Raw genomic sequence first — 23854 nt, 5'->3', positions numbered from 1 at the left:
TTTGATTTACACTCTTGAGCTCTCATCATAATTTTTTTTATATTTCTTTGAATATTCTTTGATATTACGATGACGTAAAAATGATACTCCTTACCAAAAAATGCAAAAGATTCTACCAAATGTTATATTATATAATTAAGTCTGAATGTCATTTATTCTTATCAAAATTAAACTTTACTAGCCAGATTCGTTTGTCTGTATGTCTGATGAAAGTCTCGAGGGACGTCAAAACTTTCTCTCCCGCCACCTCGTGTGTCGTGTTAGGATGATAAAAAGGCCCCTTATGTCTTTAGAGAAAAAGATGCACTGAACGACAACACGTTTGTGACACAAAAGATAACGTGATGAAGCTTCTTGTCTTAAAGGAAAATTGAAATTACATGTAAATCCATTAACCCCGCTCTGTGAATTCGATTATCGTCAAATATACGGCTAGGTTGCAGCAGTAAATAGCTTTGCAACTGATTTGCTGATGGTGTAAGGGGCCCGCGTAATAAAAACTGGCAAGATATTCTTTTTCCCTTGAAAATCATAAGATCCTCCAAAAATCGATGGTTGTAAGCAGTTTTATGACAAAGAAGGCGATTTTATCTCTTTCTGAATGCGTCCAGAATATTTTTACGGTATTTTATTTTGGTAGATTGTTTTCCCTATGATGGATTCTTCCTCTGTGTTCTGGTTGCAATAATATCTAATTATCACAATTTTCATATGTGTTTTTCTTTTTTTCGAAAAACTATTTATATTTTAAAAACTGACATTTTATCCTCTCCATTCTGCGTCGCCAGTATATAGGGTTCCGGCCAAAGCTGGCTCACCAGGTTACTACTACCACAGGTTTATCTTCACCATATTGTATTCTATAAGTGTATTTTTTTTTTACTTTCAGAAATATTACTTAGTTGGATATACATGCATGTTACAAAAAAGAGATAGAATTTCATTTTGATATAATTATATGTAATTTGTTTATCAGCAATTCTTTTTTAAGTATAGCTAACACATGTGCTATTAGTTTAATTACATTTAAGGGGGCCGACTATAGTTTCCATTGCGCAATATTTCGTGCATCATAGTAAAATGAAGCGTATTTACTGTTTTAATGCAATTTTTTTCGCTTAATCATTAACATTAAACAAAATTAAGAAATTATAGGTATAAAGATGTAATTACAATTTGATATAACTGATTTTTTAACCGATATTGCAATTGATAGGTAGGTTGACGTCGTTGCAGTGTGTTTTTGACGTTATGGTAATCTGTAGCTCTTAAAGAAAGGGGTAATAAAAATATTATTAAAGAAAAAGTAATGAACATACGCTCTTGAAATTTAAAACATAGAAATTTGAGAATATCTCTAATATTTGTATTATGTTTTCAAATGAATCCATTGTGTACGTCATATTTTGTGAAAGTCTATAAAAATAGTAAAAATTGCTAATTTTTTGCATTTTGAGATGCCCCCTCTGGTAACAGGACGGTAGAATTTTGTGTTTCTTACATATATTGTATCATATAGTATTACTCATCAAATATTATAGTTTGAACAAAATGTCTATTGTAGTATTTGTATAATTTGCTTTAAAGTGCTAAAAATTAGCATTTTCCTATATAATCCTATAGTAAATCTACCTGTATTTTGAGATGGTCCCTCAAAAATACCTGGACGGTATATTTCCCCCAAACTTTGCATGTACACTGAAATTAATGTAAGTTATATATGGTATAAAAATGAAGAGTTTCGCTATTGTAGTTTTCAAACAATAAAACTATAGTCGGCCCCCTTAAATATAACTTATGAAACATATTCACTTGATGATATTGTACTGGGATTAACATCATATGATATACTGTATGTTTACCTGCTTTACGATATACCCGGGTATGTACAGCCACATGGGGTACATGCACGTATTTTATTATTAATGAATAGTAGCATGATTGTTGCTTTGTGAGATTTTATTTTCATGAGCAGCTTCAAAGTTTACTTAATAAGACGACAATATTCATATACATTTTGAGATTATATATTTCATGGTCAATCTCCCTATTACCCAGTGTCCTTGCATGCTTTCCTGTTTACATAATAAAATGTTTTCCCTCTTTTCTGTAGACATTTTCGCTCTGGAGCCGAGTTTTGACGTCCCAGTTATCAACATTACAGTCGTGGTGGGTAAAACCGCCATATTGCCATGTTCGGTTGAGTTTCTTGGAGAACATAAGGTACTTTATACTTAAGATGGTTGCAGAAAGGTCAAATCTTGAACATCATTGATGAGAAATGTTGAAAGTGTATGTCTTATTCCTTTAATATGTCTTATTTGCATAATTTACAGCCGAAATACTATAATAAGCATTTTCCTGATGTGATTATTGTAATTAACATTACTTTTTGTAGGTCGTTTGGACGGATGAATTTTCAACATTATTGACTTTTGACATAAACCGAATCATTGATGACGATAGAATTGGAATCGATAGACCTTATACCAGAGATTGGAATTTATTAATTCGCGACGTCAAAGTTAAAGATAGAGGGCGCTATATATGTCAAATCAACACCCATCCAATCAAAACTAAGCCAGTGGAACTCAATGTTTTAGGTAAGTTTTATATTCTGATTTTAGGCAGTGCATGCTTCCTCGTTTTGTTCCATGTTGGAGTCTTACAAAAGAAGGGCAATAAACGATCACTATTATATGCATGATACGGAAGCCCAAATATTACTTTAATTTCTGTTTGATTGATAAAATGGGTGGAATATACCACTTATCACGACATTAGTTGAGGCAGCATGACTGCTACAACCAGTTAGGTTGTAGTTGTCACCTACGTGTAAGGCGGCCAGTTGTTGACACAGAAACATATACTTAAAAGAAAATTTGCTTTGAAAAAACGATCGGCAGATGTGATTTTAGGTTAATTTATTTTAAGCTTTGTGACCATGTTCGTGATGTAGACATTCGCCGTAGTGCACCGCCTCCAGAGTTAGCCCTTCATGATGATGTTTGCACTCAGCTTTGGCAAATTCACAGCTGAAAAAAGCAAAACAAAGAATATGCAAAGAATGCATATGGTCATCTTTAAAAATTGTTCAAAATTGTACTTAACCAAAATTAATCTTTCCCTTAAAAATGCTGCTGTCTAATAGACTTTAACCCGTTGTGCTTATTTGAGTGACTCGCCTGTTTTGATACGTGTCTGACTATTTGGTGTAGTTAATAAAAATGACACACTTGTGGTATCTTTAATGTTACTACTTAATGGTGTAACCCAACCGTTACCAACTGCTTTCGTCAACTAAACTTCAACCAATAGCTGTGGTCTTTTGATTTTTACTACCTGCGATGAAAACTTGACAGCAAACCACTGTAGTAACTTTACTGTGATCACTTCTTGTGGTAACGTGACTGATGCCATCTACTTAGGTAGCTTGACAAGTATCACCTTTTGTACTAACTTGACTTTGATCATTTGTTATAACATGATTGCTTTATATGCCAGGTGTAATTGTCACCTGTAACAGGTGTTTTACAACATTTGATACTTTTTATTGTCTCACCTGAATGGGAATTGTAATCCCTTGGTCAATTGTTGTTGCCACACCTGTAGCAGGTACTGTCCTCAATTTGTTACCTGGTTTTTTTGCTTCACCTGATTCATTTCCACCTGTAGTCTCACCTGTGATACAGTGCTGTATGTGTGATGATCAGAGATCAGGTGCTATATTTGTTACCTGTTATTGTTTCACCTATCTTGTTACCTTTGAAAGGTGTTCGATGTTGCCTCACCTGTTGTGATAAGTGTGATGATTTGAGGCACACACTACCATTGTTGTAAAGGTGCTACAGTCCGTGTGTTCGATCTCATGACATAGTTGAGAGTGTTCGAGGGGGTCAGGGGTGTGATGGTCATGCTCATGGGGGGCTGCACTTATTCCTAAATATAGAATAAGATAGTTGGTGTATCAAGATCTATCTGAGTCACATAAAATTTTTAAAAAAATTAATGTCATCAGTGACCAATGACCTTTTTTTATGAAGAGACTTAATGTTTTAAGTTTTTAAGGTACAATTTTTGGTAATTATAAGATTTCTTTTTTTAAAAAAAGGTAATACATGAAATCTGTAAAGAACGAATACTGGTCCTCAGTATAGCTATATTTAATGGTGCTAGATTATATTGTTCTAAGTCTCACAAATTGGAATGAACGCATACTAGTATCTTTAATTACTTCCAGTTATTTGCAGACCTATTGTTGTATTCAGAAACTTCTACACAAGAAGAAAAAACACATGCTGTGGTCTTCAATTCGACAGTTAGATATATCGACGTAGTATTATCAATTAACATTTGTTACTTCCATTCATGTATGCGAGTCGATTAATTAAAGACGCCATAGTCTGACACATTTGTTTCATTTTTGAATGCTTTACTAGAAAAATAAGTTTGTGGTGACCTAACAACAAAACAGGGGGAGGGCTTAAATAGGCTTTGCCTGCTGCCTAATCCCATTCACTCTTATTTGTGAATAAAATTCCGTATAAATAAAAACAACAAAATTGTTTGATTAACGTGATGACTTGTTTTTTTTTTATCGGTAACACTTTTCTTACTTATTAGCAATTAACCCCTTTCATCTTCTGATGGGGTATATTTCTTCCAGCTGATTCGATACGAAGGAGCATGCTGTATTTAAAATCACTTTTTTAAAGAAAGCAAGCTATTGACCAACAAGTTAATGAGAATTCAATTGAAGTCAAAATTAGGTTTATATGGTCTAAACAATGACCTTTTCAGCCAATAAGATTACCATTTGTTCAAATGCTGACTGATGTATTTATATCAATTGATAGGCCATTATTTACACAATAAAAGTTTTAGAATTTTTGTGTGTTTATCCGATCATGACTTGGAGCACACAGCGAGTGTGACAAGTCGATAGGTGATGTTCACTCCTCATTAGCAGCTGATCCCTTTCTGATTTTGTTGATATCAATGTTTGCTCTGCTCCCAATCTGTATTGTTTAAATGAACTTAAAGCTTGCATATTGTTCGTTATCTCCATGCATTTATATTTTTAATTGAAAAAAATATTCAAATTCACTCTTGATATTAAATCAAACTGGAGATACTGTGAGCAATGAGCTCACTAAATGAAACCCCCGCATCCCATCTAGTCATAGTGGCAAAGTTCATGGCTTGCTCCGGATGACCCGAAATAAATGTCAGATCAAAAGTAAAATAGGAGGTGCACAGTGGCAATATGTAATAAAGAGTCTGAAAGTACCATTAAATTTTATTCATTATAGGGATCGAGAGTTTGTGGATAAGAGATAAGGGCACCCTTCAAATTATAGAAGAAATGGACGTGTCCATGTTATGCTCTTGGAAACGCAATATATGTGTCCGATCAAAAATTAAAATTAGAATTCACAATGGCACCACTGTAACAAAGATTCTGTGACAGTCTCATTAAATTTCACTCAGTGGAAAAGAGGAGTTGTAGATAAGAGATTGGTATCCCAAAGCATAACAGACGGACGGACGTACAGCTAGACGGAAGGACATCTCGATCACTATATATATCCTTCCACTTTTCAAACGGGGGAATAATGAACATTTCTATGAGATCTCAGGCCAGTAGTCTTGAGGAGTATGTTGGATCAAGGGTAATACCACATTTTAACCTGATAGTGACGAATAGTAACTTATTAGTGGAAGCTGTTCTAGAAATTTATGAAATGTTGAATCTTACCTATAATGAGAACGGCAAGCAAGAAAAACTTAATCATGGCTGAAGTCCACAAAGTTCTCTGGAGAAAAGATAAGGATGAGGTCTTGTTTATCATGATAACACCTTGACCTCTCGAATTACCTCACAAACTTGATGTGAAACTTACAGGATGTTTGCGAAGGAGTGATTCAAGATATATTATTATTATTATTTATTTTTAATGACCCCAAATTGGACAACTCTTAAGAGGTTATCCCCGTGATCAGTCAGTTGTTTGTGATCAATACAAAAAAAGTAACTTTTCAATCGTCAACTTCCCTTATTTATGCAGAAATATACCTTCATTATAGATCTGCATAATGGGGTTTATATCTCTTCTCTAGAGCATGCTCTACGTATGAACAATTTTTAAACGAGGTCATTTATTGATAAACATGTTGCTAAACAAGAATACCAATGGTCTCGTTTTAAGTCGTCAATTTTAAGTTCTTTGGTCGATACAATCGTCAATGACCTTGTCAGCAAATATAATATATCACTAAGTCAAGTACTGAGAAATATTTTTCATACTAAATTTTAAAGTTTCATATATAAACTAAATGGTCGACGGATTTTCCCGTTATTTCCCGATCATGACAAGGAGCACATGGCGGGTGTGACCGGTCGGCAGGGAATGTTCATTCCTCCACACCACCTGATCCCATTTCTGATATTTTGGAGGTCCATGTTTGCTCTGCTCCTATTTTGTATTGTTTAATAGACTTTTGAGATCGAATACTGTTCATTATCTCTATATTTTTCATCCATAATGTAATTCGTCTGAGTTTGATATTTATTTATATTTTACAAATGATAAAAAATATATAGAGATCATTGTCAAAAGACCATTTATGCAATACTTAAAAGAGGCCAACACGGACCTCTGATAACAAAGGTGAGATCGGGCCAGGGGGCCATAAAAATCAGATGAGCTCACTTTTGTTCTCAGTCTCAATTTCACCAAAGGAGTTAATATATAGTGAAAAAGTGAGACGGAGATCAAAATTGAGCTCGTCTACGTTTTATGGCCCCCAGGCCTGGTACCACGAGGGAGTAATTACCCAGTCAATCGATCAACTACCATGTGCTCCATGTCAAAACAGGAACAAAGCAAACACGGATCTCCAAAACATCAGAGGTGGGATCAGGTGCCATGGAGGAGTGAGCATCCTCTGCCGACAGGTCACACCCGTTGTGTGCTCCTTGTTATTTTGGGAAATAACGGAAAAAAATTGTCGTCAATTCAATGTTTAAATAATGGACTAACAATAAGTATGAAAAACGTCAGTCAGCATTTGACTCAATGACAAAATGTATTTGCTGACAAGGTCACCGTATCGCTACAGAACTTACGAAATGACGAATTTAAACGAGACTGCCTGCTATTCTTGTTTCATCGATTTGTTTGTCAATGATTTCCCTCGTTTTCTCGTTTTCAGAAATTGTTTATATGTAGACCCTGCTCTTGCGTATCGAATCAACTGAGATATATAAACGCTGTATGCAGGTGATGAAGGTATATTGCTGCATAAGTAAGGGAAGTTGACGATAGAAAAGTTAAAGTCATCACGTTTATCATAGAGCATGGTTGTTAGATTACCATTGATATCTTTTTCAAGTAAAATATCCAAGTATGAAACAGATATGTAAGATTCTGTGGTATCGTTTATCTCAAGCTCACTAGGATATATCGTATCGACATAGGAAAGCAAATTACTATTGTTAATTGACAATACGTCGTCGATACATCTAAATGTCGAGTTGTAGACCACAGCAAGTGTTTTCTTCCTTTCACGCCTAAGATTTTGCACAAATTCTGCTTCGTATAAATACAAAAATAGGTTTGCTAAAAACTGACAGGATGGAGCTCAGTTTGTTGCAGAACCTCGTCAAAAACTTCTACATGGGAAAAAAAAACTCGCAGCGGCCTTCAACGTTGATATATATCAAAGGCGTTTGATATTTAACAATAGTTATTTTCATTTCTGTATCGACTCAATATATCTCAGTGAACTAGCTTGAAATAGTCTACCACATAGAAGCCTGTTTCGTACGTTTTACTAACTTAAGACGGCAAGGGTCAACTAACAACTAAATTGTATGACCAACGAGGTGACTTTAGCTTTTTCATAATCAACGTTCCTTATTTATCTAGCATTAATCCATTTTCACCTGCATATGGTGTTAACGTCTCCTAACTTAATCGCTAACCAAGTGCTTGCTTTGATTAAGATCCATTTATTAAACCGAAGCAGGTTACTGAAGATAAGTTGATGTTACTGGGGTTTCAACAATTCGTTTAAAGTCAGCGTTTCGTAAATTTTTTGGTCGTTATAATGACCTTATTAGCAAATATAACCTATCATTGGGTCGTACTTTTGATATCTTGTTTCTTATTAAATGTTATATATATAGGCCTTTTTGTACTAAATTTGACCACACAATTTTCTGATTACCAGACAATAAGTACTTGATTCATACATAGAGCTTTCGGCGTATGTGACCGGACTACAGGTGATGCCTACTATTTCAAGGCACCTGGTCTCACCTCTGAAATTTCTGGGGGTCCATGTTTTATGCATTGTTCACTGAATTAATTGCTGTTTGTTATTCATCTTTTTCATTTGTCAGAATACAATATAACAAACATAAGACGAATTGGAATTTTACTAATGAATGAAAGAGTATTATACTAAAAAAAGTGCACTTAGTCTATACCATGCACCGTGACTGTTTGATATTTCAATAATGCAACAATCCTAAATAGATACTGTTATGGGTCAGAATTACCCGAAATGCCAGCAAAGATCAATAACACAATTTAAACTTAACAATAATTTATTTACAGTAATATATAATAAGTATATGAAACATAAAGTACAAACTTAGCAAGAATCTAAAAATACATACATCAGAGTGTCCGTTGCTGCACACAATGTCCCAGTGAAAATATATCCCAATTATATCTCAATAGTGCTTATACGACAAAGTATATCTATGCATCGAATTGACAGGGTATTTATACAGTAATATAAATCTAGAATATTCTAGAAATTGTTAAAACATGATATTACTGGAACAATCTGGATATACACAAAATTTAAGAATGTTCTAGATAAAATGACCAAACATGTTGACCACTCTGGAATGTTCAAGAAACTTAATGTTACTAATTATATACATAATGAAACAATACACATCTCACAACAATACAATGTAAAGAATCATTAACATGTTATTATGACTAAAATGAACTAGACGTTATAAGACTAATACCCCATTCATACGACGAAAATTTGCTTATGTGAGCAAATTAACACATGAGTAAATTTACACACATAAGTAAAAGTTAATTTGCTATGCGTTCAGACAAGATTTAAGTACCCTAAGTAAATCCTCAAATTGTCATTTAAAATAAAGAAATGGACCGCTTCAGACGTGTGAATTTTCACAGGAAAAGAGTATTTCCCTACTATTTGGGCATAGGACTAGCTCTTGGATGTTCCCGAATAAAGGAAAGCAGAAGGAAAGTCCGATCTACAGAGTGGTATGACAGAACCGTACTTAATGACTTTAGGGACGAAGATTGGTACGAGAATTTTCGAATGAAGAGGGAAATTTTTTTTAAATTTGTGCAAAGTTGGAAAATGCTTTGGCCCCGGCCCCAAAGACCGTAGAGGAGCCTTTGGATGTAACAAAAAAGGTAGCTATTGCCATCTACTGGTTAGCCTCATCCGCGGAATATCGGACAATTGCCAATCTTTTTGGTGTCGCAAAATCTACCGTGTATGAGTGCGTTCATCAAGTTTGTGAAGCCATTATGGAACAATTGCTTGAAGAATATGTGTGTTTTCCAGAGGGAGACAGGTTGAAGAAAGTAATCAAGGGCTATGAGGAAAAGTGGGGATTCCCAAATTGTGGTGGGGCTATTGATGGCACACACATTCCTATTATAGCTCCGAAACATTCTCATGGAGATTATTTGAACAGGAAAGGGTTCTACTCATTGATTCTCCAAGGTGTTTGCGACCATAGCTATGTCTTTACAGATATAAATATAGGTTGGCCAGGAAGGGTTCACGATGCCCGTGTTTTCGCAAATTCAGAGATTTATCTCAAAGGAGATAACGACTCCTTGTTTCCGGAATGGAGAAAGCCAGTTGGAGAAAATACTATGCCAGTCGTTCTTCTCGGCGACCCAGCATATCCTTTGAAGACTTGGCTTTTAAAGCCATATACCAACAGATCTACCCTCACCAACACCCAATTCAATTTCAACCATCGTTTGAGTAGAGCCAGAATGACCATTGAAAATTCGTTTGGCCGTTTGAAAGGAAGATGGCGTTGTCTACAGAAGAGACTTGACGTTGAAGTCGAATTCGCTTGCACCGTAATTGGAGCTTGTGTTGTATTATATAACTTTTGCGAATTTGAGAAAGAAGATTACATTTGGGATACATATTCGGACGACACTGACGATGAAGACGACGATACGCAGGATGGTGACGTAGAGGTCATTCGCTGTGCCAAAGCCTTGCGAGATGACATTGCTGCAGCTTTTGCCAATAATAACCTTTGACTGATGAAATGATGATTTACAATCATGTGACACTTTAGACACTTGTATTATGTTGTTTCACGTCTGTTGACAATTAATGTGTTTCACTTCTGATATTGATATGTAAACACAAAATGTTCTGTTTTAATAACGTTGATATGCAATGATTTGATAACTTCAATCAGAAAATTGAAATTAAAATGTATACGCACACAATACAAATGCATCTGTTTATTAATAAACAGCATGAATGAATGCAAAAAAAAAAATAACTACAACAAATGAATCATTTCTTGTAAAGATAAACTCCTTTTTTAAGGAGAAAAAATAATCAAAGCATTTACAATTCCTATACTTTAGAAAATGCATACAAATTTCAAGATTATTAATAGTTCCTATTAGAGGACATTTTCTTAAGATACTTTAAAACACTTAAAAGAGCACATGTTCCTTAACAACGAACAAAAAACAGAATTAGAAAGTAACGATTATGATCACATTCCTTGTGGTCTCCCCTCAATCTTGTAGCAGGTATCAAACCAAATGAACGTCACAAGTTATAGTAAGTAGGATCATCACAGTTATCTTCCCCAGGAGATTGGCGCTTATATTGTGGATATAGGTTTGCACCGGAAAACTGTTGACCTTGCATATTTGGTGAGGATATTTGCGATGTTCCTTGACCTCCTAATATTTGACTTCCAGTGGCAAACGATGGAGGGTTAGGTGGATAGGACTGTCTCTGGTTAAACGCTCCCATGATCATTTGCATCATGTTATACTGATGCTGTCTTTCCTCCCGCTTTTGTCTTTCCTCTGAATCCAATCTTGCTTTTTCCATATCCATTTTCTGTTTCTCCAAATCTAATTTTCGGCGCTCTAGATCAAGAAATTTGTCCTCGGCTTTTTCATTTGAGCTATTAAAGCCATCCATTACCGATGTTAAGGCCAATTCAAGTTTACTTTTACGCGCCTTTTTCCTTTCATTTTTGCCAGTTGCTTCCCTTTTTTCCTTTGTTTTACCCGAGGCCTCCTTTGCAGATCCACAGCCTTTTTCCTTCTCTTTTGATTGCGGATCGTCCACTTTATTATCTGTATCGGTAGCATCTTTTACTTCTTTGTTATCCTTTGAGTTTGTGGCCGGGCAACTTTTATCATCATCATTATCATCTCCAGACTCATCTAGTTTTTCAAGAGGACGGACACCTGCATCTATAGACTCGGATTCACTGGAATTGCTTTCATCTTCATTTTCATAACAACGCTTTTTACTCAATGTTTCAATCACTTTTACCGGCGAGGAAGCCGGCCGATTTCCAAGAATCGAATCTAGCTCGTTGAAATAATTACATGTTCTTCTTCCTTTTCCACTTTGTTTAAGTTTGGTTTTTGTCTCTCTGTACATTCTCTTAAAAGTGTGAATTCTCACCTTGCATTGTTCATGCGTTCCTTCAAAGCCTTTGTTCATCAACTCATCAGACACGGACTTGTATATAGACCCATTGTTGACTTTCGGGTTCTCCATTTGCTCCTCTATGGCTTGTTCCTCCCAAACAGATAACAAAGCCCATGTCTCTTCTTCTGTCCATGCAAATCCACGTTTTTTACACCTTTGCTTTCTAGCTGCCATGTTTACTAACTGTTATTTTTCCCGCCAAACTGTAACAACGCTAAAAATAAAGAGTGATGCAATACGCAAGACGAAATACTCACGTGAGTTAATTTGCTGCGCGTTCATACGACAAAATCTACATACGGGAGCAAATAATTTGCGACAACATATATGCAAAAGTTAATTTACACCTAGTCCTGACTAGGTGTAAATTTACTTAACTGTGCAGAATTTGCATATGAGCAAATCAGTTCATACGACCAAAATTGCACATGTAAGTAAATTTACACACGTGTAAAAAATACTTAGGTATGCAAATAGTGTCGTATGAATGGGGCTTAAGAGCAGATAATTTACAACAAATAAAACATCAAAGACGAGACATCTTTCGCCAATTTTTAAAGAAAATATGGTACCTATTGATCATGTATATATTTTCTTCAACACGTTAAAAGGATTTCAATGATTTGTGAGGAAAATTGAGCAATTAGGAATTGAAAAATCTATTAAATTCTTAGATGAAACTGACGGAATCTTTTTTCCACATTTTTCTACAATACTGTCAAACGAGGAGTGATAACTCGACACAGTTTATAGCAATATGTTGAATGTATTGGTTTTATATGTCTATAATGCACTCTAGATATATTTTGGTCAAAACTATTATTTTACTGGTAATTTTACCGTTTGAAATTAAAAAAGATTAATAATATTTGTACTCTTCTTTCTGTTTAGGTGTCTAATTCTGTATATTTGTTATTCAAATATCAGAGTACTAGTGCGTTTTAGCTTACTGAGAGGGTTTGTTACATTATTTTTTAAAGAATTAAGAAATACTATTGTGATTGCATTCATAGATATTAAAAACTACATCCATTTAATTCTGGGAATAAACACATTTTTTCATTGGTAAAATTTTGCAACACAATTCTTAAAAAAGGTTTAGATGAAATATATAGAGATAATGAACAGTATTTCAGCTCAAAAGTCCATTAAACAATAATGAATAGGAGCAGAGCAAACGCGGACCTCCAAAACATCAGAGGTGGGATCAGGTACCATGGAAGAGTGATCATCCCCTGCTGACCTTGTCATGATCGGGAAAATGAAAAATCTGTCGTCAATTCAGGGTGTAAGTAGTGGGCTAAGAATTAGTATGTAAAACGTCAATCAGCATTTGACCCAATGATAAATTGTATTTACTGACAAGGACAAGATCATTGTATCGACCATAGCCCTAACGAAATGTTGACTTTAAACGAGACTGCTGATATTCTTGTTTCATCAACTTGATTTGTCAATAATTTAGCTCGTTTTAGAAATTGTACGTACAGGTATGCAGAGCAAGCTCTTGCATATTGAATCAATTGAATAAACTCCGTATACAGGTGATGAACGTACATCTTTTTGATGTACACTTCAGAGTTCTTGTGTGTACAATCGGAATGTTTTTTTAACAAAATAACATGGCATATGACCAATGACAAGGTTCAGTTAATTTTCGAGTTCCATTTTTATTGAAAAAGCAGTTGTCCATGATATTACAAAGCCTGGACATTAATTTATTGTGGGGAATTAAAGCAAATTCATTCCTTTCTGATTTGAAACATTATATAATGGAATTATTCTTTCTCAGAATTAAACTTGTTTACATCTCTCTCATGCAGTTCCTCCACAAATTCTAAACGAAAATGAAGATGGAACAAGGAAAGAGATTTTATCAAAGGAAGGGGAAACAGTCAACGTAATCTGTAACGTCTCGGGAATTCCCGCGCCGAGCGTGAAGTGGTACAGGCGCCCTCTGGAGGAAACAGTGGGAAGTAAAAAAGAAAGTAAGCAATAAAAATCTACTATCTGAGTGATATAAATAATTTATATAGAAATGCTTATGACTGTATAAAATTTATTGCATTATGAAAACAGGCATGGCTAGTTTGATTTTTTCTTTTCTGCGTAAATCCTATGGAGGCAGGTGAGGGAAGTCATTTTAATACTTTATACAACTCACTTTTACCCTGTCAAATGTACTGTTTATTGACAGGTTTAATTACATCAGAGCTAGAACGGCGGGAAAGCGGGGAAAGAGAGCCATGCATTTACACAGCCGACAAACCAGGTAGACCCCGACCCCTGTACCGATGTTAGTCACTGACAAACTAGTGGAAGCTTTGTGTAAATGCATGGCCTCTTTACTAACCAGTTATAAACCACTGCATGCTACTAACTTATCTACTATTCTAATCTAACAGGTCATGTTGTCCACTACTACTAATGAACTCAAATTCGGACAGGGCCTTTCTCTATATAATATTCTGCATAATCAGCCCTGGGATATGATCACATGTATAAAACAACAGAATTAAATGTTCTTGATCAGCAAAACGCAACAAAATTTTTTTTTTCTTTATTAAAAACAACGTGTAAGCATTTATCAGTCATTCAAGGGTTCGATACATTCTTATCTAGGCATCACTGACCAAAGTAATGTCAACTGTTGTGATTTCTAAACTGTTCATTCTATAAATATATCGATCCATTTTACTCTCACAAAGACTCTTACATTTTTGTCCCCCGCTTTTGCGAAAGCGAGGGGACATTAAACCTCATTCGTCTGTCCGTCTGTTCGTCTGTCTGTCCGTCGGTCCGTCAGTCTGTCCGTCCGTCACAAAAACTTTAACCTTGCCCATAACTTTTGATTTAGTGGAGCTATAATTTTCATATTTCATATGTGTATTCCTTGTGATAAGACCTTTCTTTGGGTACCACCAAATTTGACCTTTTGACTTTGACCTTGGAGTTTCAACTACTTTTACTAAACAATTCCAAACTTTTACTTTGGCCATAACTTTTGAATGGTAGGTACAAGGACTTTCATATTTCACATATTTATTCTTTGTGACAAGACCTTTCAATGAATACCAACAACTTTGACCTTTTGACCTTGACCTTGGAAATTTACGTACTTATGAAAAAACTATATTCTTGACCATAATTTTTGAACGGTAAGGGCTACGGCTTTTATACTTCACATATTTTATTCTTGTAAGAAGACCTTTCATTGGATACCAAGAACTTTGAACTTTTGACCTTGACCTTGGAGTTTTAACTACTTTTTAAAAATTATAACCTTGGTCAAAACTTTTGAACGGTAGATACAAGGACTTTTATATTTCACACATGTATTCTTTGAGGCAACACCTTTCATTGGATACCAACAACTTTGACCTAAGGACCTTGACCTTGGAGATTTACGTACTTCTGAAAAAACTTTAACCTTGACCATAACTTTTAAACGGTAAGGGCTAGGGCTTTCGTACTTCACGTATGTAATCCTTGTGAGAAGACCTTTCATTGCATGCCAAGAACTTTGACCCTTTGACCTTGACCTTGGAGTTTTAACTACTTTTTAAAAACGTTAACCTTGGTCACAACTTTTGAACGGTAGAAACTAGGACTTTCATATTTTAAATATATGTATTCTTTATGGCAAGACCTTTCATGGGATACCAAAAACTTTGACCTATTGACATTGACCCTAAAAATGATATCTTGCCCACAAAGATACCGAAAGCGGGGGACCACAATTCTTTGAATTTTTATAAGGTCAATCTTAATTATAATTAAGTCATTAATTGGTATCAGTGTTAACATAAAATCTTTTTAATACCTAGAAGGAGTTACATGTTCCGCTAGTTTTAATTTGGAAATATATTATCATATTTATTATATTATTACAGAGTCGCATTGATTATTTTATCAATTGATAGTTTAATTGAAAATACACATTTTATCTAAAACGTTCGATGTTGTTTATCCCATTTTTCCTGATCAATGAGAGGAGTGAAAATGACCTCGTTAAAAGAAGAAAGTGTTATAATCAGAGCTCGATATAACCAAGTTTCACTATATTCACTTCTTTGCTGTTTATTTTTTTCTCTTAGAAATCAGATATATATCTAAACTGATTTTCTTAATTTTATTTATGTATTTGCTTTAAATATATTTGTTTATTTTTATTGATTGATTGATTGCAGGGATCGGGATGGAGGGTGAAATCCTCGTGATACATAACGTCAGTCGGTACTGTGACGGAATCTACCAGTGCGTGGCCTCCAATGATGTACCCCCGGCTGTAGAAATGGAGACAGCAGTGTTTGTAGAATGTACGTCCTTTAAAATTTGGATTGAGATTGTCTAGGATATTTATTCTTTAAAAAAATATCTGAGGCCCGTTTTACAAAAGAACTTAAGACTAAGACAAAAAACTTAAGTTGATTGTAAAATTCTGCAAAATTGATCTTTTTGTTTAAAATTGCTAGTGTAAAAATATCTTTCTATATTCCTTTTAAAAATTTTAAAACCAGTTTCACATTAATATAAAATTTAAAGTTATCAGCGGAATAAAATTTTGGTATAAATCGTAAGTTAGTGGCCAATTCTCTTTTCATGCATAATTTCTTTGGTTGGAATCCTCAAGTACATTGGTAGAATTCTTCTGATTAAAAATCCTAGAGTGTTTAACAGTAAATTTAGCTGCAGATCTGTAGCTCTCCGAAAAAAAAAATATTGATAGACCGGAGAGCTACAGTGCCACCCATTGAAAAAACTGTATATTTATTCCGCGCAAAAAAGTGCGCTCGGTTGTTGATCAATTCTTCCATATTCTTACCTAAATTGCATAAACTGGAAGATTTCAAAAAAATCCTCTTTCCTCTATCAAGTACTTTTGTAGTTGACATCTGAACGAAGCATATTGGACCAAATTATCCTTGAAACCAAAATGGCAGTATAAATAAGCGAAATGTTCGATGATTACAATATCAGGTCCAAGGGGACTATTAACAACAATTATGAGGAATGTTTTATTGTGGAAAGAGTCAAAGAATATGTTAGGAACACACGGTTAGTTATATTTTGAGATTACAGTTTAAAAACATAGAGAAATAAACCGAGAACCGAGCGCACTGTTTTGTGCGCAATAAATATACAGTTTTTTCAATGGGTGGCACTGTAGCTCTCCGGTCTATCAATATTTTTTTTTTCGGAGAGCTACAGATCTGCAGCTACAGTAAATTTAGAATCTCTTCAATTTTAAAAATCTCTTTTAATTGATTGCAGATACCATGCATTTTAATTCCTTTTTTCCCCTTTCAGTTCAGCCTGAAGTCAGTCTTATAAATAAACGTATTTCCCAAGAGAAAGGGAAAGAGACAATTCTATTATGTGAGATTACGGCCTTCCCGCAGGCTCTTTCCTACTGGATGTTCCAGGGGCGGGAAATCGCCAACTCCGAGCGACTCAAGGTGGACATTTATTCTGAAGGAAAGGCACATACAATCAAACTGAGTCTAAGAATTACTAATATATCGGACTCAGATTTCGGGGAGTACGAGTGTTTTGCTTCTAATAAGTTCGGACGGGATAGGGAGGCTATGATTTTATATGGTGAGTAAGCTACAAAGACGGGATATTGTTGACTTCAAAACCGAGAACAATCTCCTTTCCTTCAAATGACACAAAAATAACAGTTCATTTGACAATAAATTCCTTCTTACTCTTTAAAGTCCTTTAAAACCCCAATATAAAAGTTGCATCTTATATTTTTGCAAATTAGGGCCCAGTACTGTATTTTAAAATAGAACACACTAGGTACCTGATCCCATCTCTTGATTTTTTGGGGGGCCGAAATTTAGGCTCTGTGTACAGATATGTGTAATTGTTTGTAGGTTTTTATGGAGATCAATCAGTGTTCATTATTTTCACTTTTTTCATGTAAAGGAAAGCTGTGAGAGTTATCCAACGTTGCAAAGGAACCACACAAAAAATTATTAGACAATTCAGTACCTTTGTAAAACAGGAGTAGGGACATTTTTTATTCTTGCTATGAAATTGTAACGAGATGTAGATTATAGCTCGATTTCTACATGTAATAACATCGAATTTTTTTTATCATAGCTTAATTTTTTAATGTCAATTGTTTTATACATATAAGTATGTATGCATTTTTTTTTTCATTTAAAAATTTTAAACTTTGATGTTGATATATAAAGTAAAATTAGCATTATAATTCAGTTTTTGATCAGATTTGTTTTTCATTTAGTAAAAGATCAAAAGTAAAAATATTTAGAAATCAGAAAATCAAATTTTTGGAATAAAAGTGTCAGAATCTCCTTTGTTAATTGTTATATATACTTTTTAACCATGGAATAGGATATATATTTCCTCAATTTGAAAGTAAATAACTACAATTACCCAATCCTTTTTTAAACAGAATTTCGTCCACCAAAAGCTCCTAAACCAGAAAAGCCTGTTGTAATTCAACCGACCACAAGAAGTCGCCACCATGTGGCGCCACCAGTCACTTACAGACCAACACGTGTAAAAGAAGACGTGCAGGAACCATATACAGGTAACTCGTTTATAGTCAGTATTATCATCAACTAGTGAAGGGCTTCAACGCTTCATATTAATAAGTTGATAAAGACACATCCAAGATGTCATATGCAAGATTAAGCAGTTTGCGTATTTATATTTTCCCATCAAATACACGATTTTCAAAACGATTATTTACCTCTAGATCTACATATTTACTAATACGATTTTATTTTATTTACGATAATATGTATTGACTATATTTCTTAAGTGCGTCGATTAGATTTGTTTTTGTTTTTTTTGAAACTGTTAATAATTTATTTCTGCAGGATTTGTTGGTGAATATCGACCACGAAAAAACGGATGTCAATTTCTAAATGTGAATTTAACTGTGACTTTAAAAATGATATTTTTTGTATTACTGTTGATTTCATAGCTGGTGGTTTTGTCACATGACCAAGTGTAAATGGCGCCCGAAAGAACGAGAGTTGAATGGTGTCTAAACAAATATCATTCATTTATCGTCATAATTTTTATATCTTGTGTTACAAGCATTCCATGTGATTTTGAAGTATGTTTACCTTGATGCATATGACATGTGTTCCTATAGTATACTCATTAAGTTAATCTCATCTCTAACTGTTGATTGTTAATTACATATATTATAGATTTGTGATGATTTAATCCCCATTTCTTATTCATATTCACATGAAGTGCTACTATATTTATGAAGCTTAATTTAAGTTCATATTTTTACTAAAAATCGAATGTTTCATTAAAGACTACTCATATTATTTAATAAAGTTTGTTTTTAATGGCGTCAACTTATTCTTAGAATACTTCTAAAGCTTTATATAAGAAATTCAAACACATCTGTTTCATATTTAGATATATATTTTACTTGAAAAAGACGATGATGGTAATCTAACAACCAAACTCTATACCAGGTAATATACGTGATGAGTTTAATTTTTCAATGGTCAACTTCCTCACTTATGAAGCAATATACATGTACCTTCCTTATTTGCATAAGGGTATTGCATCTCTCAGTTGATTCGATCCTCAAAGGCATGCTGAACGTATGTACAATTTCTAAAAAGAGGTGGGTTTTTGACAAATAAATTGAAACCGGAATATCAGCAGTCTCGTTTTAAGTCATCATTTCGTTAGTTCTATGGTCGATACAATGACATTGTCAGCAAATACAATTTTTCATTAAACCAAATGCTGAATGACTTTTTAAAAAACTATTAAGTCATTATATACACAATGAATTGGTAGCGGATTTTCAAGTTATTCCCCGATTATGACAAAATGTACAATACAGTATTACTAATCATATATTATAGTTTGAACAAAAAGTCTTCTTTAGTATTTGTATAATTTGCTTTAAAGTGCTAAAAATTGGCACTTTCCTATAAATCCTATAGAAATGTACATGTACAGTGTACCTGCAAGGGATGCTCACTCCTCCATGGCATCTGATCCCACCTCTAATTGTTTTGTGGTCCTCGTTTGCTCTGCTTCAGTTTTGTATTGTGAAATGGACGTTTAAGCTTGAATGCTATTCGTTGTCTCAAAATCTTTCATGCCGTCTGACATTACATGCATCAGAAAGTTTGTGCCAAATTCTTTCTTGTGTTCCCCATTTTAATGGGGCCGGCTGGGGTTTCCTTGTGTGAAAACTACAATAACGAAAGTCTTCATTTTTTATACCGTATATACACGTAACATACATTAACTTCAGTGCATATGCAAAGCTTGGGGGAAATCTACCATCCAGGTATTTTTAAGGGACCGTCTCAAAATACAGGTACACTGTACACTGTGCCAATTTTTAGCACTTTAAGGTATACCTTTACTCAGATGACTAAAAATTCCACTGATAAGAACGAAAAACCACCTATTGCACATTGTACACCTATATTTCTTGTGTTAAATTTCAATTTCAAATAACTAGGTCAATGACCTCGTTTTCATGCTAATGGCCCCTGAGTATTTCTCAGGAAATACCTCAATTTTTCACACTATGACCAATTTTTTCTTCACTCACAAAATATTACAAGCAATAAAACTATTTAAATAATGAAATATTATAGAAATTGTACAGTGTTGCTTCATATAAAGAAAGGATTTGAGTTTGGGCCAAAGCCAAAAAGATGATAATTATTACAGTCCGAATTTTCTCCTCTGTCATATTTATTATTTTTCCCCATTTTTAATCGAATATTTAACAAATCTGACTGATAAGAACTCTAAATTATTCATAGCCTCATATTACCTTTGTTGCCGTAACTCTCATGGTATTTACATTATATGGGGTCAATGATCAAATTATTGAGATATGTTGCCTGGAATGGTTTTTGTTCATATTCTTGAATTTCTTTATTTAATAGCATTCAATTATTTTAAATAATTTATGAGCTTTAAGAAATATAAAATTTGATGTCTAAAAAAAAACTTGTAACCTTTACATTGTGATTTATATTGGAAAAAATGAAAGATTTTGATAAAAATGAAAATTTACAAATTTAGTCAGAATTTCCTCTGCATCACCATACACCGACTTTTGTTCCCTTTATATTTTCTTCAAATAATAAAATATGAAATTTTTAACTTGATATTGAGTTAAAACTTTGTAATTTTATCCATTTCGAACAATTTTTGATTTAACATATCGTACTTTATAAAATTTCCTTTCTGATTTCTGAAACCTGAGTAAACGTCATCCTTAAAGCAAATTATACAAATACTAAAGAAGACTTTTTGTTCAAACTATAATATATGATTACTATTACTTTCTTAGAATATGCTACAAAATACTTTTTAAAAGATATCAAACAGATATTCATACAACTTTTCATAATACTACACATGAACTCTTTAATGAAAAAATGGTCTTTATCATAAAGACACTGAACGACTTCAACTTAGTATACCTATCAGTTGCAAAATCAGTTAAACATTCAGTTAAAAAATGTAGTTATATTTTTAAACTTTTTTAAAATTTTGTTTAATTTTATTAATTAGGTGAAAAAAAGACGCTTTAAAACAGTAAATACGCTTCATTTTACTATGATGCGCGAAATATTGCGCAATGAGAACCCCAGTCGGCCCCCTGAAAATGGCCTATGGAAAAGAAAGATTCAAGACATCATGGCAGACCAGATTGGTGTCAAGTTGCATGGGGTCGGTCATGTTTATCATTTAAAAAGGGGACAAATTCAAAATATTGTTTGATCAAAAAGTTTGATACCGCGTTAGTTTCAAAAAGAGTCACTGTGGTAGTCAGGGTAAAGTATGATTACTTATTTTTTATATTCCAAAATTGAAATTAAAGAATTTGCAATCATGTTTTTAAATCGCTAACATGTCTGAACGTTTATTTGAATCTGAAAAAAAAACTTTTTATTACAGAATGGTGCACACTGAAAAACTAGAGGCGTTTTCCTTGAAATGAATAAAAATATTAAAAAGAATTGGGGGATTTCTGTCGAAATATTTCGTGACACACTTAATTTTAAGATTAAATTTTATGAACGCTGTTACCACTGAATAACCAACAGCTTAAAGTGTTAAAACAGACAGCTTGTAAGAAAAGATCTGGCTTTTTAAAAATTCATTTTCAACAGGAAGTTGAAACTCTAGTCATGTTTTCCTGATCCTAAATCTTGAATTTTTGGGGTTCTGAATTGTTCTGCCCTTATCACAGGTTTGTATTGTTCAAAATTTTTAAGACCGATTATTCAGTATCTTTATCATTTAGAGATCGATTGTACTCAGAGCACGCTCTTGGTATCGTATGAGATTTTGAATGTCATATGCAAGTGAAAATGAAATAAATTAACAATGGAAAAACTGAATCAGTAAGCATAAAAATAACGAAGTGTTATCGGGTTATAAGAATATCATAGAATGAAGGATATGGAGATAACGAACAGTATTTCAATATCCAAGTCAAGAAAACAATACAAAATAGAAGCAGAGCAAACACGGACCTCCAAAGCATCAGAGGTAGGATCAGGTGCCATGGAGGAGTGAGTATCCCCTGCCGACCAGTCGCACCTATCATGTGCTCCTTATCATGTTCGGGAAATAGCGAAAAAATCCATTGTCAATTTAGTGTATAATTAATGGACTAACAATTAGTATAATTAACATCAGTCAGCATTTGACTAAATGACAATTTGTATTTGCTGACAAGGTCATTATATCGATCATAGAACTTTAAAAAATGATGACTTTAAACGAGACTTCTGATATTCTTGTTTCCTCAACTTGTTTGTCAAAAATTTATCTAGTTTTAGAAAGTATCCATACGTAGAGCATGCTCTTGCGTATCGAATCAACTGAGATAAACAAACTCCGTATCCAAATGATGAAGGTATATTGCTGCATAAGTAAAGGAAGTTGACGATAGAAAAGATAAAGTCATCACTTTTATCATATAGCTTGGTTGTTAGATTACCATTAACATCTTTTTTCAAATAAAATATCCAAATATGAAAAAGATGTGTCAGACTCTGTTGTATCTTTTATCTCAAGCTCACCATGATATATCGTATCGACGTAGGAATGGAAATTACCATTGTTAATTTTCAATACGTCGTCGATATATCTAAATTTCAAATTTATTGCCACAGCAAGTGTTTTCTTCTTTTAACGCATAAGATTTTGCACAAATTCTGCTTCACATGAATATAAAAATTGGTCTGCTAATATTAGGGCGCAATTGGTACCCATTGTAAATAGATTGTTAGAAGACCTGATCTCCAAAAACCACATAGATATTGTCAATCAGAAACTCAAGCATCTTTTTGATGTCAACTTCAGAATATTTCTGTGTGCAATCAGAATGTGTTTCTTAACAAAATAACTTTGCAAATTACAAATGACAAAGTAATTAAAATTACGAGTTCCATTTTTATTGAAAAAGCAGCTCAGCTGTCAATGAAATAAAAATACCCGGACTTAAATTCATCGTGAGGAATGGCTGTGTATAAAGTTGAAAAGTCGTAATTCTTTAAGCTATCAATTTTGGTAAAATCTTGTGATTTCAAATTGTCCAAAAATGCTTTGGATTTTTTGAGTATTCACATCTAATTAACACCACATCTTGAATATATTGTTGCACTGTACACTTGAAGCTAGAAACAAAGAAATATCATTGCATAGTGAAAAATTATCATGATATATAAATAGAGTGATGATCTAATAACATATCAGAAAACAGTTTAATATGATGAAATATGAAGATAAAGAACTATTATCATGCTCAAAAGTCCATGAAACAATCAATATGTTAGTAAAGCAAACATAAAGCTCTAAAAACACCAGAGATGGGATCAGATACCATGAAGGAGTAAGCATTCCCTGTGCTTCTTGTGATGATCTGGTAAACGGAATCAATGTAAAAATAATTGCTTAACAATAAGTATTAAACAGGCGAGTCAACATTCGATTTAACGATAAACTGTATTTGTTGACAAGGTCAATAAATCAACCACAGAACTTGTCAAATGATGAAATACATCAG

The 23854-nt window shown here is 33.7% G+C and overlaps 2 protein-coding genes across 4 annotated transcripts in view; one reads left to right on the top strand and one right to left on the bottom strand.

Annotated features, from left to right (window-relative positions):
• The window catches only part of LOC134278182 (opioid-binding protein/cell adhesion molecule homolog), a 40890-nt gene extending 21748 nt beyond the window's left edge, over window positions 1-19142 (top strand). For 2 of the 3 annotated variants that reach the window (XM_062760498.1, XM_062760499.1), the window contains 8 exons: window positions 2114-2223; window positions 2399-2603; window positions 13614-13778; window positions 13988-14062; window positions 15981-16109; window positions 17101-17391; window positions 18218-18355; window positions 18648-19142. In XM_062760498.1, coding sequence (XP_062616482.1) covers window positions 2114-2223; window positions 2399-2603; window positions 13614-13778; window positions 13988-14062; window positions 15981-16109; window positions 17101-17391; window positions 18218-18355; window positions 18648-18754 — 1220 coding nt within the window. In that variant the 3' untranslated portion in view covers window positions 18755-19142. The remainder of the gene's footprint in view (window positions 1-2113; window positions 2224-2398; window positions 2604-13613; window positions 13779-13987; window positions 14063-15980; window positions 16110-17100; window positions 17392-18217; window positions 18356-18647) is intronic. The other variant, XM_062760500.1, reaches the window with a different exon arrangement.
• On the bottom strand, window positions 10705-12000 carry LOC134278161 (uncharacterized). Its single transcript, XM_062760481.1, has one exon. The coding sequence runs from the start codon at window positions 11962-11964 to the stop codon at window positions 10885-10887; it is 1080 nt and encodes a 359-aa protein (XP_062616465.1). The 5' UTR covers window positions 11965-12000; the 3' UTR covers window positions 10705-10884.
• Window positions 19143-23854: the final 4712 nt, after the last annotated feature.

The sequence above is a fragment of the Saccostrea cucullata genome, unplaced genomic scaffold, assembly GCF_032062105.1.
Source record: "Saccostrea cucullata isolate Sc308-1 unplaced genomic scaffold, CSIRO_AGI_Scuc_v1 ctg3017, whole genome shotgun sequence".
NCBI classification, from domain to species: Eukaryota; Metazoa; Mollusca; class Bivalvia; order Ostreida; family Ostreidae; genus Saccostrea; species Saccostrea cuccullata.
The sequence above is the reverse complement of the archived record's forward strand: the minus strand, read 5'-3'. Positions and strand labels throughout refer to the sequence as shown.